Source organism: Staurois parvus, unplaced genomic scaffold, assembly GCF_062004578.1.
Source record: "Staurois parvus isolate SC_StPar_1 unplaced genomic scaffold, SC_StPar_1.0 ptg000634l, whole genome shotgun sequence".
Lineage (NCBI taxonomy): Eukaryota > Metazoa > Chordata > Amphibia > Anura > Ranidae > Staurois > Staurois parvus.
The window spans coordinates 6,630,379-6,646,824 of NW_028318430.1; the positions used below are offsets into that span (position 1 = coordinate 6,630,379).

Below are 16,446 nucleotides of genomic sequence, written 5' to 3' on the forward strand. Positions count from 1 at the left end.
AAATATATTTACTGAGAAAAATGGTGACGTGTTCAATACACATTTTACCTACTGTATACATATGAAGATTTAAAACATTTGATATTATGTATTTTTCCTTTGCATATCAAATGGTTGTGTTTTTTAAACATGTGACCAGAGGTAGAGTACTAGAAGTTCCTCCCTTTCCAAGTACAGCGACTTTTGCATAAAAGACCCCACAGCCTAGTATACAGCAGGATGGTAAACCATCGGTCTGTGGGGTCTTTTATGCAAAAGTTGCTGTACTTGGAAAGTGGATCGTTTTTTAAAGAAAATCGTTGTTGTTTCAAATAAAATGCGGGTTATATCCCGCTAAAATGTGAGTGGTCTGGAGAGTTTATTTTGATGAGAAACCACTACGGTATCACGCTATGGTCTTTTCTTCTTCCTGATTTTCCTTGGGGGAATTCGGTGAGAGGAGTAACCAGAAGAGGTACCCATATACAAGAGGAAGCAGTATTTGGAGGTCTCATAAAAAGTAAAGGGGGTCCAGGAGCCCTTAATATTCCTGAAAGGCGCGTGACTCACTAATATCTGGTGAGTGCGGTTTATGTTGGTTTTTTGCACTGGTGGATGGTGAAGGGATCAAAGGCACGGAAGAATCCAATGAAAATTACAATATAATTACAATTTGACCTATTTTGTCACGGGACTGTTAATTTTTTGGGGATTTTTTGTCACTGGACTTATGAATTTAAAAATTATTTATATATAATTTATTATTTTTTTATTGTACTAGCACAAAAGTGGTTTTGTGTCACGGTTTTTAAGTTTGTTTAATTGGTTGGGTAATGCAATTTATTATGTGGGTTTGCGCTGGTATTTTTCTGATATAAGTTTTTTTGGTTTTTGCACCTGTGTACAGCAGCATCTCACGGGGAATTGTGCGTTTAATAGGAGAGTCCTGGGCGCTGAGGTTTTCTCTTTTCTACATATTTCAGGATAAAATCCTGACCTAATCCTGCCTTGAACTTGATGTAAACCTGACATGAACCGCTAAACAACTGCTGTATCAATTAGCTGTGAAACCTGAGCTTCAAGCCGCACTGCACCTGTGTGAATCAGCTCTAAAAGATAGAAATTACTGGTCCTGATTTTGTCATCAAGTTAGCAGACCCTGGAACAAATTGTTTCAAAGGGCATTATCTGAAAAGGTATGAGGTCATTCCTGCATTCTGAGGTCGTTCCTGCATTCGGTGTATACCCTAGCATATTCTGCACATATGAAGTGTTTCTGCTGCAGTTTGGGATGGGTCTCAATTTTTCCTGGATTCCCCATAACAGAATGAAAACAAATCACAGATAGCATGGAAGTGTGTAGTAAGCTGCAGCAAGTATTGTAGTTCGGTCACCAAGTACAAAGCCACATATCCCTTTTAGAAGGAGTGAAAAGATTTCATGTCCAAGAGATTATTCATTGCTGGAATTTTACAATCAACATTAAATACCAACCCTGTGGGTTTCAGAATGAACCCTGCAGAAGCTACATAACTAGTTTAAATATCTGTATATTACCTGGTTTCTACAATAATCATTACTACACCACAGTGAAATAATCAACTTTCAGGTTTTTACTTTGTAAGCCTGATAAACAAAAGCTGTGTGCAAAATATAGTTTATTTCAAAATACAATATATAAATTATTTTAATTCTACACTGCAAACATGTACAAATTTCATTTTTATCTAAATGTATCATAATAAAATACTGGAAAATGCCCCAATTTACATATGTACATTTGAAGGCACTCAAATTTGTTCCGCTTTCATCTGAGAGACTGGACTTAAGGCTGGTCATTAAAGGGATCAGAAAGGAATGGAATGTGATAACTATAGAAACTAATGGACTCGGTATTTATATGGCACTTCAGCACAATGCTTATTTTTAGGCTTGCGTGCACGTGCTAGTGCAAATAAGGCAGCATGACATAAAAATGAACGAAGAGATGATTTTAAGGCAATTGAACAGAACTTTCTTCAGATAGTAAACTTAAAAGGCAGCTTTAAGTTAAACTAGCAAGCACTAAAGGATTAGCTTTTGGTGCTAGAGTTTGGTGCTCTTCAAACTCTGCATAGGACATATGGTACGCAATAAGACAGGTATGCACATTTCAGGATTATTATTAGAGGTCAAGGGTCAGAGCACACCTAAAGTGGACAAAAACATCCAATGGCAGTACATAACAGGCACTACTTTACTACTGTCCCATAAGTGTATTGGGTGGCCTTACTAGCAAATAGTGAGGCTTCAAGGTGGTCAGGACTTGAAACCGGGATATCTGTGTATAACTTGCATACTAGGCACCTGGAGATGGTTTAAGGAAACCTGAACTGAAAGAAACATGTAGGCTGCCATTGCCTTTAGGAAGTGTTAGCTGCCTGGGTCTCTAGCTTTAAGCTACTTTCTGAGCAACTGACCCGTAACAAATATGCAGGCAAAGAAGTCTGAACTCCTGATCTGCATTCTTATTTCAGGTCAGTGAGTGAGGTTGCACTCACACCTGTGCAATCCATCATGTTTTTGTGCCAAACTAGCGAATGTACACGTTTATGACAGTGAGCTTCATACATTGTGGCACAGCTGGTGCCAGCATTTGGGGTGCCAATAAGAAATGCAAGAATCGCAAGTGCGATGTGCATTGTGTGCTTTTTCTTGTGTTCCTAGAATGCCAAGGTGTAAATGTTGCCTAAGAAAGCCTGTAAACCATAAAAGGCCAGCATGACAGCCAGGAAGCTAGTATTTTCTTTAGGTCAGTAATGGCATCCTAAGTATTGTTTCCTTAGAAAGGGTGCAGTTGAAATTTGGATTTATGACACCTGTAACAATAACAATTAGGTTTAGGTTGGGATTTACATTACTGTTCAGAATTTAATATCATGAGCCTGTTTAGGGTTACAAATTAGGGGTAGATTAAATGGCAGAGACAATGCTTTTAACTTTTTTTTTTTTTTCAGTGCCAAATATCTCATGCTGAGAGCTAACCAAAAACCAACATGCCAAGCAGGCATTGGAGGTTTGTGTGTATAAAGCTACCACCTCAGTGTCCCTGATCCATCACAATACCAGAAATATTCTTGGACCTGCTGACTGCACTTCAAATTTTTCCTTTGTGAGACCAGGTACAGTAGATGTTGGTCACCATGGCATCAAGAAATGCGATTTGTTAGTAATATCCTTCCTGTCACCTTAACACATTACATTAGAGTGCTTGATGCCACCAAACGAATGACTACATCAAAGTCACACTGTGCAAAACTGCAGCTTGGTGCCCTGCTAGCCCAAAGTATCTGCCTTGCTAGTATGCTGTTCAGGAACCAAAGCTGATATACTGTACACTTTGGAAAATCCAGTTAAGTATTGTGTGTTATAGACAGGAAAAGCAATGTATACATTCTAGATATGATATGTATACTGCTAGGCTTACTATAATGTATTCTCAGAAGTGTAAAGTACTGTACTTCTAACAGCATAGGCCTGTGATAGGCCAACTGAAGTCTATAGGAGGTATATATTGGAGTGCAGGCTGCATGTCATTGAATACAAGCGTATTGGAGGATTGGAAACACTAGATCAGTTGCTTCCCAAATTAACTTGTAGTCACACTTTAATGTCTCTTAACCATGTTACATTCAGCTTTTCTAGGAATAATTCATTTTAAACCACTATAAGTGTTACATCTATTAAAATGACTTTTCTTTAACAAAGGGTTAACAATGGTCACTTTTTAACTTGCATTACCATTCGAACACTAAACCTGTTGCCAGTTTTGCTACACAAATGATCAGAAAAGTGGAATAGAGGAATTCACATTGCTGAAATACAGGACACTTTCTAGGCAGACAGCACAGCAAAACAGAGTGATACAATAAATATGGTTTTAGCAATAAATACAAAAATATCAGCTTAAATTGTTAGGATGAGTCTTTTAGTAAATCTGTAAAGCATGTATAAGGTGCCGTCCACAGCTAATACATAATAAACTCCAGGGGAATTAACAGACCCGCTGTAGGATACCCTGTTTTGTTTTTTTTTGTTTTGTTTTTTAGACTGCAGTACTGTTCATTCAAAGTCATCTTCATATTCATATTCTTCTAGATCAACTTGTGACCTTTCAGAAGCCACGTCCAAGTAGGGCCTTTTATCTATTCCATATGGCTTTTCATCCACTATATCTGTCTCCAAGGAATTCAATTCTGCATCATAACTGAAACAAAAAAAAGATAAGCAATATATCCAAAGTTAGGACACGTGGTCCGTGGGCATATTGTACAAATGTTTTGGTCATAACAGAGGTCAAGAGACCCCTCCCCCACAGTACACCATACTTCCCAGCATTACATATACAAGTACTTCCAAATCTCATCTACCTGCTATAGTGCTAGCACTAGGTTCACATGGGATATTTCTTTGGTAATCCAGGGATATCATAGTGGGAGTTCCTAAGTCCCCCACAACCCAGAGAATCTAACTCCTGCCGCTACATCCTCCATGATGGAAAACTCCCTTCATGGCAGACTGACTAACCTGCTAGGCAATGCAGTACGATTTGGGACAGCCTACTCAATGGATTTAAGAAAAATATAAATTAAAAACAACTAGCGCATCCTTAAGAGAAGTGTGGAAATTAAAAATAGCACATATCCTCATCTGAATGGCTGCAGCATCGAAATGGTGCTGCAGCTGTTCCCTGCTGGTTTTACACCAAGAACTGAATAATAAAGGCCAATGATCGCTCATTTCTTGGTCCACTTTGAGGAGAGAGTTTTCATCATGGACGATCTAGCGTGAATGCTATTTTAAAATATGAGATCATGTACTGATAATGTCAACGAGACTGACAACTTCAAATTAGCTTCCTTTTCCTAAAAATATTTTTATCATTTGTCAAAATAAAGGATACATGGTTTTATACAATTATTTTTGTTTGTTGTTGTGTACTTCATTAAAAAAGTCCCATGGGCATCATAGTAATTTTGTTTGAAACAGTAGCTGCAATAGTTCTCATTTTTAGGCTTTTGTCCATTTATTGTCATCTGGTGATATGGGCAGTAAATCTGTTATTTTTCAACTTTCTTTACTGGACCAAGCTGTCCAGCAAAAATTGCAATCAGAGGTTGAGACAAACTATTTACAATTGACAGGGGTGCTTACAACGATCAGCTTTTAATGTCAATCTTTTTTCCCCAAAAGCAATAAAAATAAAAAAAAAAGAAAAACACCATTCTGTAACTGCTTAAAAAGCATTAGCTAGAGTTTGGCTTAAAGTGGAATTTCAGGCAAAACCTACTCCTGTAAATGCTCCCTCTCTTTACATCTAATCAGACTAACCCGTGTAAGATTGATCTGTGTACATATCTATTTTCAGGCTGCTCTGGTCTGGTCATATGATCTCCTCTGCGTCAGCCAACAGCAACGATAAGGAAGAGGACAGGGAATGCTCGACAGCCGGTAGAAATGCCCACCCATTGTTGACACAGGGGAGCCAGATCATGTAACTGGACCATAATAGCTTGAAAATAATTATGTATTCAGACCTTTATTACACAGTTTTGTTAGAATAGGTGTTGGGGGGGCACTTCTAAGGGTAGTTAGGTTTGTACTGGAATTCTACTTTAAATTAATTTGTCAAGTTCATCTTAATTTGCTAGCCCATCTAAACCTAGCCATAGATTCATCGAATCTTGGCCGGTTCAGCAGGGACTGGCCAAAATTCAATCCATCAAAGGGCAGGCTGGTTGTACTGAAGTTCATCTACTGATTAACTTCAGTTCAGATCACGGCCAGGGGCTATAGCCACTAGAAGTGATCATTGTGTTCTGAAGACAGGGAAGGCTTCCCGCCAGGCAGAATACAATAGCACTATGAGATTCCTCCTATCAACAGAGTTACCCATGGTGGAAGGAAAGACAATTGTACAATCTATTGGCTTGCCTAAGACTACCCCTCTCCACAGACTGGCAATGCTGCTGTGCACAATGTCTTCCATTGCTCAAGTGGTGAAACCCCAAGAGAGAAAGGGATTTTTTTTTTTTTACTAAAACGGGAGTGTGCAAAATCTGGTGCAGCTCTGCATAATAACCACTCAGCTTCCAAGTTTTGTTGCCAAAGCCTAATTGAACAAGCTGATGTTAGAAGCGGATTGCCTGTTCTCAGTGCACCAGTTTTAGCAAATCTCCCCCAGTATTACTGGCCAGATCACTAGGTGAAAATAAAAGGAAAGAAAACAAGTACAGCAATCACATTTAAGGATTCGTAAGCTACAAAATGTAAATGTTTACTTTATGCAAGTTAATAAAATAGCATTAAACCCAACAACAAATTGTCTCATGTTTTGTTTTGTGCCTGTCACAGCCATAGAACAGAGAATGATTGCTCCTAACAAAAAGGCTTGTACAACTCTTATTTTCTCCCACTGTTCTCAGATTTTGTTTTAGGACAAAAGTCTGTCACAACAGAGACCAGGACGACAACATGCCAGCTGGCCCCAGGGATTTCAGACACCCTTGGAGTTGTAGGAGGAAGTCTAGGTGTGCAAGGTTTGCCCACTGTCCATAACTATTTTAGATGGTCATGCACAATGTTTAATTTTTTTCTAATTAAAATAATAAACATGGTATACTTACCCGCTCTGTGCAACAGTTACAGAGCTGCCCAGAACCTACTCTTCTGGGGTCCCCCACTGGTGCTCTTGGCTTCTCCTCTTCTTCCTGTGCCACCATAGGAATCTGCTTTCTATGGTGGACCATGTGCCGACTCAATCCCGAACCACGTGCATCTATTGACACACACACAGCGCAGCTCGGTCACACCCCCTGCTCCCTCCTCACTGGATTTGACTAAGAGCAGCAGAAGCCAACGGCTGTGAGGAGATAGGGGAGAAGAGCTGCTGCAGATGAGCACAGCGCTGGATTGAGATCGGGATCAGGCAAGTTTTTAAGGGGGGCTGGAGGGGAGCAGCTAATGAAGGGTTTTTTTACCTTCGTGCAGAGAATGCATTAAGGTAAAAACCTTTGTCCTTTATAACCAATTAAAATCTATACAATCTTTTACAAATACCAAAAACTATGAAGTGTCAGGGCCAACCTATCTGTACAAATTATATCCAATTAAGTATGTTCTTGCACTACATAGAAGTTAATGCGTTTACAGGAGATTGTACGATCAGATCAATCAATTTCCACACAAATCTTATTCTGCTATGTTGTGTTCCTGGATTTGCTGGGATGGGATGGTATTCGTGGAAGAGAATACCAAACAAATTTACTAAAGATCAAATTAGTGGGCATTATGGTTTTCTATATACCTGTGTGCATGGATAATTTGTTTTATGTTTGGATGGCAAGTTGCAGGACATACAAATCATTTTTGTTGGCTAAAACAGAAAGGGGAGGGTGGGCTTATGGCCTAAGAAACAAAAAAGATGTAGGTAATCTTACCGGAAATTGTATTTCCATGTAACCCCCATGACAGCACCACCAAGATATAGGCCCAGCCCACCTGAAGGGACAGGAAGCAGAGAGGTTAACTTGCCTCTCCCTATTACATAGCTTAGTGCATTACAATTAACACTGCAGAGTACCACTTTCAAGTTATATTTAATTTGTATGGGGGTATGGATGGTGTTGCTGCTGTAATGGATGAGGTTACATGGAACCAGACTGAAAAATTTACTTTCACCAATTACACTTCTTACAGAACTATGCTGAAAGCAATACCTATCTACCCTATGGCACCTGTGGGTTTTCCTTAATGTGTAGGTGCTTTAAAACCGTACTGCCCTACAGATGTTTACATCCGATATCTCTGTCCAATTAGACTATACTGCTCTCACAGAGTATGCTATAAGCTGGTTTGTTATCTACATCTGCTAGATATACTATACCTGCTCTGACATGCTTAGCTGGATTTGGGGCTTCAAAAATATTAGTAAAATCTGCCCTAAGATACAGAAAATTACTTTCATTTAAGCTTTAGGTTACCTATAAAATTATTTAAGATTTACCACTTCATCTCAAAGAAAACATAAGAAACTTTCTAAACACAAGATTATTTGTAACAGCCCAAGTTAACTTCCAGTACTTGTTGCTGAAGACATTCTAAATAAAAATAAAATAACTGTGTTGCAGCATGTAGTTTTAGGGAGTCAGAGGTTATAGCCTCACTCCAGTCAAAAACTTTATTCTGGAGAAGGTTTTAAAATAGGAAATCTGACTTACGTGTAATTGACTATTGTGAAGTGCAGTACAGAACTTGTATTTTTAGATCTTGAGTTATAAACAGTTACCCCCAGGTAATTGGCAAAAAAAAAAAAAACGCGCTAGGGCTGCCCCCAGCACACCATAAAACCTAACCCACTCCTGGAGACTCCAATATTTTTTTTCCCCGAGGGGTGGGCAACAACATAGCACACAGAAAAGCCAAGAGATCCATAAGAAAACAAAGGTTAAGGAACCCTATTAAAAAAAACACTTAGATAACAGCTTGAAGCACCTTGTGACCAAAGATTGTATCAACCAAGGCCTGAACATTCACCGGGTTAAACTTGGTAGTACGTGTTGAGAGGACCAGGTGGTGGAGATTTTCAAAACTCTCTGGGTGCAGAGACCACTCCCCGGGGTCTAGGTATTGGTGGCTAAGAATATTCTCTCCAGGGATGTGGACGGCTGAGAGAGCTGGAATGTGAATTTCTGCCCAGGAGAGTATCAAACCCCCAGATTTATGAAGGCCATTGCTGTGGTACGGACTGGATGACCTTACAAAAATGAGGTCCAGTGTTGTAGAGATAATCTAATTGCTCTCAGTTCCAGGGTGCTGATGGAATGTTTAGACTCTTGTGGGGACCAAGTCCCCTTGACAGTTAGGGAATGATGAGCATGTGAAGAGAAGGTTTTCCACTATTCTGGGGCAGGATTGGAAATCCACCAGTTCAGAGAGAGCTTTCCCTGGCTGGACAGAAGCACTGGGTGATTCAAGGTAGGAACTGCTTTTTTCACATCACTAGGATGTTGGATTGAAGTGGTATGGAGTGAAATTGGGCAAAAGGCTTGTACTATAAAGTCAAAAACTCTCATGCCAATTTGAAATGAGGGGTGCCATTGTGACTTGAGAATGCTTGTGTGGGACCTTAAGGAAGCAACCTTATGTTGGGGGGGGGGGGGGGGGGGGAGGAGGAAAATTCTGGCTTGAGTTGTGTCTAAGATTAGACCAAGCTAATCCAGATGGTGCGAGGATGGAAAAGCAGACTTTGGAAAACTGATTATTCAGCCAAAGGTTTGAGGAAACTGAATTGTCCTCTGCACGCTGGTAGCCAAGGTTGTGGCTGAGGAGTTCTTCAGTAGAAGATTGTCAAGGTAACCTGTGACATGAATACACTGAAGAGAAAAGTGGGGCAAGCACTTTTATGAACACTCTGGATGCGGCGGAGAACCAAAACAGAAGTGCTACAAAACTGGAAGCATTGGTCTCCCACAGCAAAAAAAAAAACGCAGAAAATGCTGTCGTGGGGGAAAAATGGACATGTGTAGATAGCCATCTTTTATATCTACTGATGCCAAGCATTCCTCTTATCTTACAGAATTCCCCATCCGGTATTGGGTGAATGCCCTTATTTGGTTTGGAGACTGTACATAAGATTGAATAGAAACATTGAAACTGTTTTTCAAATGGAATTCTTTAGGTCTGAAGCTGGCAAATTGAAAGGTAAAATGCCAGGAGGAGGCAGAGATATAAACTATTTTGTACCCCTTTTAAATTACAGCTTGGACCCAGATGTCCAGGATGTCTCTAAACCAGACAGGAGTAAACACTAAGATGTCAACAGATGTCCCCCCACTGCCAAGAGTGAAGGGGCCCCTGTGACTTCCTTGATGAATTTATCAAAGGATTGTCTCAATTGGGCATTCAACAAAACGCATGTGCAACAGACGATTTTTATAAGAAAGTTCAGCAGACAAAGCTTTTCACCATAAAATCCTTCACATATACAAAGATAAAAGGGACATTCTAGAGACCTGGAGTATTACATTCAACACAAAAATGCTGATTGTATCAGCTGTAATTGTTCTAAGAGCAGGCTCCTCAAAAGCAGGCTCATGTTTGCTATTCATAGGTCCTTTCCAGTTAGCAATAGTCTGGCAAATGGACAAAGCAGCAATAGCTGGCTCCAGGGCAGGGCCTAAAGGGCAAAGAAGGCTTTTAAGAGCAATTCCAGATGCCTATTAACAGAACATTCTCAATAGGAACTGTAACGTGTTAATTGGGAACTAAATGACAGGAAAAAAGAATATCAGTTAAAAATAGGGTCAGTAATATAGTGCACAATCTTGTGTGTTTTTTGGAAAAGTCTTTCTGGACTAAAGCAGGGAAAACACAACCCTGCAGAGTAAAACCCCCCACAAAACACCTGACAGATCCCGGCTTCTACACAAATGATGTGGATGCAGGGGTCTCCCCTGCTGTGCAACTGTATTCGTGCACCTATGATCCACCTCTGCCAAGTGATGGTATCCTCAGATAGGTACTCTCAGTTATGGTTAGTGGAATGGAGGGGGCTGCGTGTGTGTCTAGATATATAAGTTGCTATAACCCAGGCGCTGACTGTGTTACTCTGGCTCTCTCTCTATAGAAGATGGCAGCAGGAGTGAAGCAGCATGCTGTGTGCATTTTTGGCAGAAAGGGTGAGCAAGAATGTGTCATTCAGGGGCATGACACAGTCACATCATCCTCCTTAGACGAAGTCGGAATGGAAGGAGAAAAAAATGTCCGCTTTAACTTACTTATGTCAAGAAACACTAGAGACAAAATGGCAAGGGCTACAACAATAAAGTGAACACCCTAATCCTCTTGTGTTAGTAAGCGCCAAGAACCAGTGTAAATACACAGGGGAAACCCTGTCTTACCTTAACCAAGACACTGAACCTACTAGAGATCCAGCCTTCCCTCGTCATGGTGGGCATACCCCCAATGGAAACTACAGAAATGGATCATGACCATGGACCTATTTTAGTACCTTGTGGCTTTACAAGTTTCACTACATGCAAAGGAGAGTGCTTACTGCAGGATCCAGTTTGCACAAAGCAAACACTTCAGACCAGCCCCACACAATGGGGTCTGGGTATGATCTTCAAGATACAACCCAGAGTAATGGATCTGGAGACTGCCAGAAGCCCAGGGCAATAAGCAGTCAGATCTTGACAGAATCTTCAGAGAAAAAACTGAATGTTTAGAAGAAGAAAAAAAAAAAATCTTCAGGAGGAGAACAGGTTCATCACTTAAGGACACTAACAAAAAAAAAAAAAAATTTATCAGTCTCATAAGTGATCGGGGTTATATGGTGTGCTTTAGGTGCTGTCAATCACCTGAGGGTAGCTGCATATAGGTCTAAGGCAAGCCATAGGGGGGAGGAGAGACAGTGATTACTGCTAGGAGCTATAACAGCCGCTAGCAATAATCACAAGTGAATCAATCAACTTGGTACATTCAGCCTGCCCCCACACGGTTCGAATCTTGGCCAGTTCCTGCTGAATAGGATGGGATTTGAACAGTCTATGGCTGGAATGAGAATACAATCCTGTGTCCTGTACTGTAAGATTAAGATAAGAGCAATACCAATTGTATTATCTAAGAACTTAGGATAAGGGCAAGGTTAAAGTTCAACTGAACTTTCAGTTTAAATCAGTAAATACATTCTAGGTTCAAGAAACAAAACATGTACACAGTCTTGGTGAATCTTGCTCAGCAAACCTTATCTTCCCTGCTGACTGCAGAGGTCACACATGGATCGAAATTCGGCTGGTCCCTGCAGAACCATCTGAATTTCGCTCCTTTTTTTGGCCACCTTAAGTCTTTGCAAACATTTTGTTTTGATACACAAGGAGTGTACTGTACTTAGCTGAGATAGTTCAGCTGGTCTAATTATAAACTTGCCAATTGTTGCAACCGAGAAGTAAAGTGCAACAAAGTTCATTTGTGAGGGCTATGTTGTGTTGTAGGTTAATGGCAGAGCAGGAAGTATTATATGTTATATATGTAATATATGTATTATTTAGTTTGTCTGCAAAGAAGTCCACTACAGCGTTTTAAGAAGCTTTCACCCATACTACTTCGACAGAATTTGTCCACCGAAGAAAAGGAGGGACAGTGATACCACTGTTCATGAACAAAGTAGTTGGAAAGAATTAACATTCCTCCTGTCCCCAAATTATTGTGCTCCTAAAGAATATTAAAAATCTGCAGCATCCAAAATTTCTAACCAAACTACTATGCTTTATAAATTCTGGATTAACATATGGGCGTGCTATGTATATGGTTTTAATTGGACTCTTTGCTAGTGAAGCAGATCTCTTTTTGAAATCCAGACTATAATTAGTTTGTGCTTTCTTTTAATTCTCCTCTAATGTGATCTTGTAGAGCAGATATGACAAATCAGTATTTAGTGATTAAGCTATTGCTTGTGTTGTCATCTGATAATACTTGCAAACCAGGGGCTTTAAGTGAACATACAGATGGGTAGACTGAACTTTTATTAAATCTGGATCCTATTTTAGAATAAAGTGTTACTAAACCCTGCATGCACTACTTCTTGTCTCCCACAGTACACAGAACATGGAAACACAAATATTTTAGTAAATCTAAACTACGAAAAAAATTTCTCATCAGCTGTATAAAGTAATCTTGTGACTTCTATCGGTGTCTAGCCGAGCACTGGTTAATCTTGTAAGGGGAATTTTCATACTGCTCTGACTGTCCTATGAGACTGCATAACCCCTGACCCTCTGTCTGGACAGCGCTGATTGGCCCTGTGCTGATCACAAGCACTTTTAAGAACAAAAAAAAAAAAAAAAAAAAAAAAACCCTCTCTAGCAATGCACGCCAAGTATGTGCAGAGTGACTCCTAGAGCTCTGTACTATGGGAAATGGATTGGGAACAGTAGAAGGGGAGGATCAGAGAAGACAGGATCAAACAGCCATTTTACACAGGGAGGAGGATTAACTCCTTAGGTTCCAGAGCGAGTAGAACAAGCATGCTTTACTGCATATACAGACTTATTTTACGGTTGTGGGTTTAGTAATAGTTTATGGGCTTTTGTTTTTTCCTCTTTGGAACTTACACTTTCACTTGTGATTTATTCTTGAAATCTATTCTGTTCAGATCCAAAAAAGTATTTCCAGGTCTTCGTAAAGGATCAATGTCCAACAAGTTTGCAATTTTCCTGCTTTTACTGTTCTTACTTCATCTACCAAATCAGTATAAAGTGTTTTATAGGGCATTCTCTGTCTACAGAAAACTGGATTTCTTTGGATTAGCGAACCAAACAAATATTCAGCCTAATTTTGTTTAACTGCTTTATCAATGCACATCATATAAAGCAACTTGTGTACCCATACCACTTTGGACAAAGGCCAAGGCTTTCAGTAAAGGATTCTTTAGGATTCGTTTAACCGAGTTTGACTGAGTCATATGGGAACACAGAAGACCAAAATAACCTGCACTGAAACTGGTATATACTGTAGGCTACCAATGCTGAAAATGCTTGCTGCCTGGCTGTCTTTGGCTTCAGTATGATCTAAGTCACCGACCTTCAAATGTGAATAAAGTGAGGTCAGAACTATGATCTACATAATAGTTCCAGAGTAGTAGTTTTGAAAGTAATAAAAATATTGGTACAGCGTGACAGCAGAAAGCTGCACAATTTGCATTTTCTGAAACTGTTAAATAGCATTTTTCATATTACTCTCATTACAGGTTTCCATTAAATACTTGCTGTGCATTAATTTTAACTCCTGATAAATAAAAATATATCGATCTATGATCACACATGTCTTACTACTAGGATTTGACAGAGAAAAATAGATCTAGAGTCTAGAAGAAAACCAATGAGCTATAAACATAAAACATTCAGAAGTCTTGCGGAGAGTTTTTACATTGTCTACCATCAGACATCAAAGTAGTCTGGGCTCTGTGACTGCCACACACACACACACACACACACACACACACACACACACACAGGTTGGACAACAATATGGAAACACTACATGATTTGCAGGTGTGAAAAGTGACAGCATGTTTCGTGTTGTAAGCGAAAGTGCGGTCACATTCCTTTGCTTCGTCTCTGTGATGAGATACCTACCTAACCGGTGGGAAGCCTCACTTTCGGTATTCACTGCGTACTCTGCTAGTAGTGCGGAGTCATGTCAGAGCTTACTGAGCTTCATAGAGGGCAAATTGTTGGTACCTACTTAGCTGGTGCCTCGGTGACTGAAGTTGCCAACTTATTTGCCGCGTCACAAGGTACAGTATCAAAGGTTATGGCGGCATATACAGTTTCCGGGAAAATGTCGCCTAATAAGCATTAGAGCAGTTGACGCGGTCAATTGACCGAAAGAGACAAATAGAAGATTACACAGGATTGTGACCAGGATTTTTGTATGAAGAGTGGTAATAGATTCCATTATCCACCATCCAAGACTTATATTTCTCAATTCCTAGGTAATGGTTTTCTTCCTTTACCATACTTGTTTCAATAATTTTGTCCAGCCCATATATATATATATATATATATATATATATATATATATATATATATATATATATATATATATATATATATATATATATATATATATAGAAAGATAGGCACGTGATTTGGTTTACTAAAGGAGTAGAGATACTGGGGTTAATTTATTAAAGGCGTAGAATGCATTAAAGTGATAAAGTTTTTTTTTTTCCTTAAAAATACTTACCTGCTCTGTGCAGTGGATTTGCATGGAGCAGCCCAGACCCTGCTCTTCTCGGGTTCCCCGCCAGTGCTCCTGGACCCTCCCTCCTGTCGGGTGCCCCCACAGCAAACAGCTTGCTATGGTGGCACCCGAGTAGGTACACTCCCGGGCTGCGGCTCTGCATGTCCATTCACACACAGAGCTGTGGTTCAGCCCCACCCCCTCCCTCTCCTGATTGGCCAATGGCTCCCGCTGCTGCCTCAGCCAATCTGGAGTGAGTCCCCAGAGAACAGAGGCTGTACAGAATCAAGAGGGGGCTCAGGTAAGTGTTGGGGGGGAGGCTGGGGGGGTTGCTGCACAAAATGTATGACTGCAAAAAAACTTTGCAAAGTTAACAAGGTGAAGCATAGTGAAAATTAACTTTGCAAAAAATACCCATTCGTATGCATGTGGAAAAGACCTACAGGAAAGTCCACACATTCAGGCCAAGTAGGGCTGCTATGTTGAGGGATTTAAATTAAGGAACAAAAACATTTTAAGATGCATACTGCACCACAGGTTTGAAGACTCCTTTAACTAGGCCATCTTACATTTCAGTGTTGCCATCAGAGGTCACTGAAACGAAAATAAACCTTTTTAGCATAGTTTCACATTTCTACAATTAAGTGGTATTATAAGGATTCACAGGATATTTTGCCAGTAATTCAGAGTTAATGCAATGATGGCATCCATTTTACTGTTCGACACAAACAAGATGATTAAGGTTTAGCCTCACATTGTTTTCTTACCCATCATTCCACTGCTCTGTTGCAGCCTCTTCTGCCACTAAGATAGCATACTCTTCTGCAGCATACTTTTCCCAGTCTGTAAGTTCTTGTCCTTCGGTTTCAACCTATAGGAGGTGTACATTCAGTGAACTAAGATTTATCTGAAGATAAGCAATAGAAGGTTTACCACCTATAATACAAGCCACCTACCCGTACTGTAGAAAAAGGTTCTTTCTGCTCATGGTCTAAATATTTGTCTAGGTTCAGAAAGGTGTCAAAGAACAGATTTGACTGCTTGCATTTCTTCAGGTCATGGAGAGTGATTTTACCTGTTAAAAATAACAAAGTCTAACTTTCTAAATGTTCATAAAATGAATGGAATGTTACCGTTAACATAAAAGAAATATACCTTCACATTGTGGTTTGACAAGATCCAACATCTGACACAGGCAGTCCTCAAATGATAATGGCTCAATGGCCATACTTTCCATTTTTTGACACTGTTCCTCGTAGAAATACTCCAGCTCATACATTGATAACACACCATCGCCATCCAAGTCCATGCAGCGAAACCAGTACTCCATACTGAAAGAGGACAGATAAAACTTTAGCCAACATTAAAAGTAGAAGTACAGGGAAAACTTTTTAATTTTCATTTTGGATAGCGTAAGGGTGTGTTATAGCCCCATAACCCTATCAATTTATTTTTTCCCATTTGTGTCTCATTGGAGAGATGTACCTTCTCTTTCTGTCCCACAGCCAAAACAGGAAGTGATAGAAAATTCCTGCAAATTAAGGAAATTTCTTGGGGATCCCCAGGTCACCAGAACTAGTGTCCCCATTGAAAAATGTCACCTCTATTACTTTCCTGGGAACAACCCAAAATTTGGTGTTTTTCACTTTCTGTGCTAATGGTAAACAGCAAAAATAGAGAGGG

The 16,446-nt window shown here is 39.9% G+C and overlaps 2 protein-coding genes across 5 annotated transcripts in view; one reads left to right on the forward strand and one right to left on the reverse strand.

Moving 5' to 3' along the window:
• The window catches only part of LOC149449247 (cohesin subunit SA-2-like), a 168,892-nt gene that overhangs the window by 140,297 nt on the left and 12,149 nt on the right, over positions 1-16,446 (forward strand). The gene's annotated exons all lie outside the window — the stretch shown is intronic.
• LOC149449248 (serine/threonine-protein phosphatase 2A regulatory subunit B'' subunit beta-like) overlaps positions 1-16,446 on the reverse strand; it is a 107,886-nt gene that overhangs the window by 18,761 nt on the left and 72,679 nt on the right. For 2 of the 4 annotated variants that reach the window (XM_089693531.1, XM_089693535.1), the window contains 4 exons: positions 15,919-16,094; positions 15,720-15,838; positions 15,531-15,634; positions 1,621-4,225 (listed from right to left, as the gene is read on the reverse strand). In XM_089693531.1, coding sequence (XP_089549657.1) covers positions 4,081-4,225; positions 15,531-15,634; positions 15,720-15,838; positions 15,919-16,094 — 544 coding nt within the window. In that variant the 3' untranslated portion in view covers positions 1,621-4,080. Of the gene's footprint in view, positions 1-1,620; positions 4,226-7,457; positions 7,519-15,530; positions 15,635-15,719; positions 15,839-15,918; positions 16,095-16,446 lie in introns of those variants that run through there. The other 2 variants (XM_089693533.1, XM_089693534.1) reach the window with 2 other exon arrangements.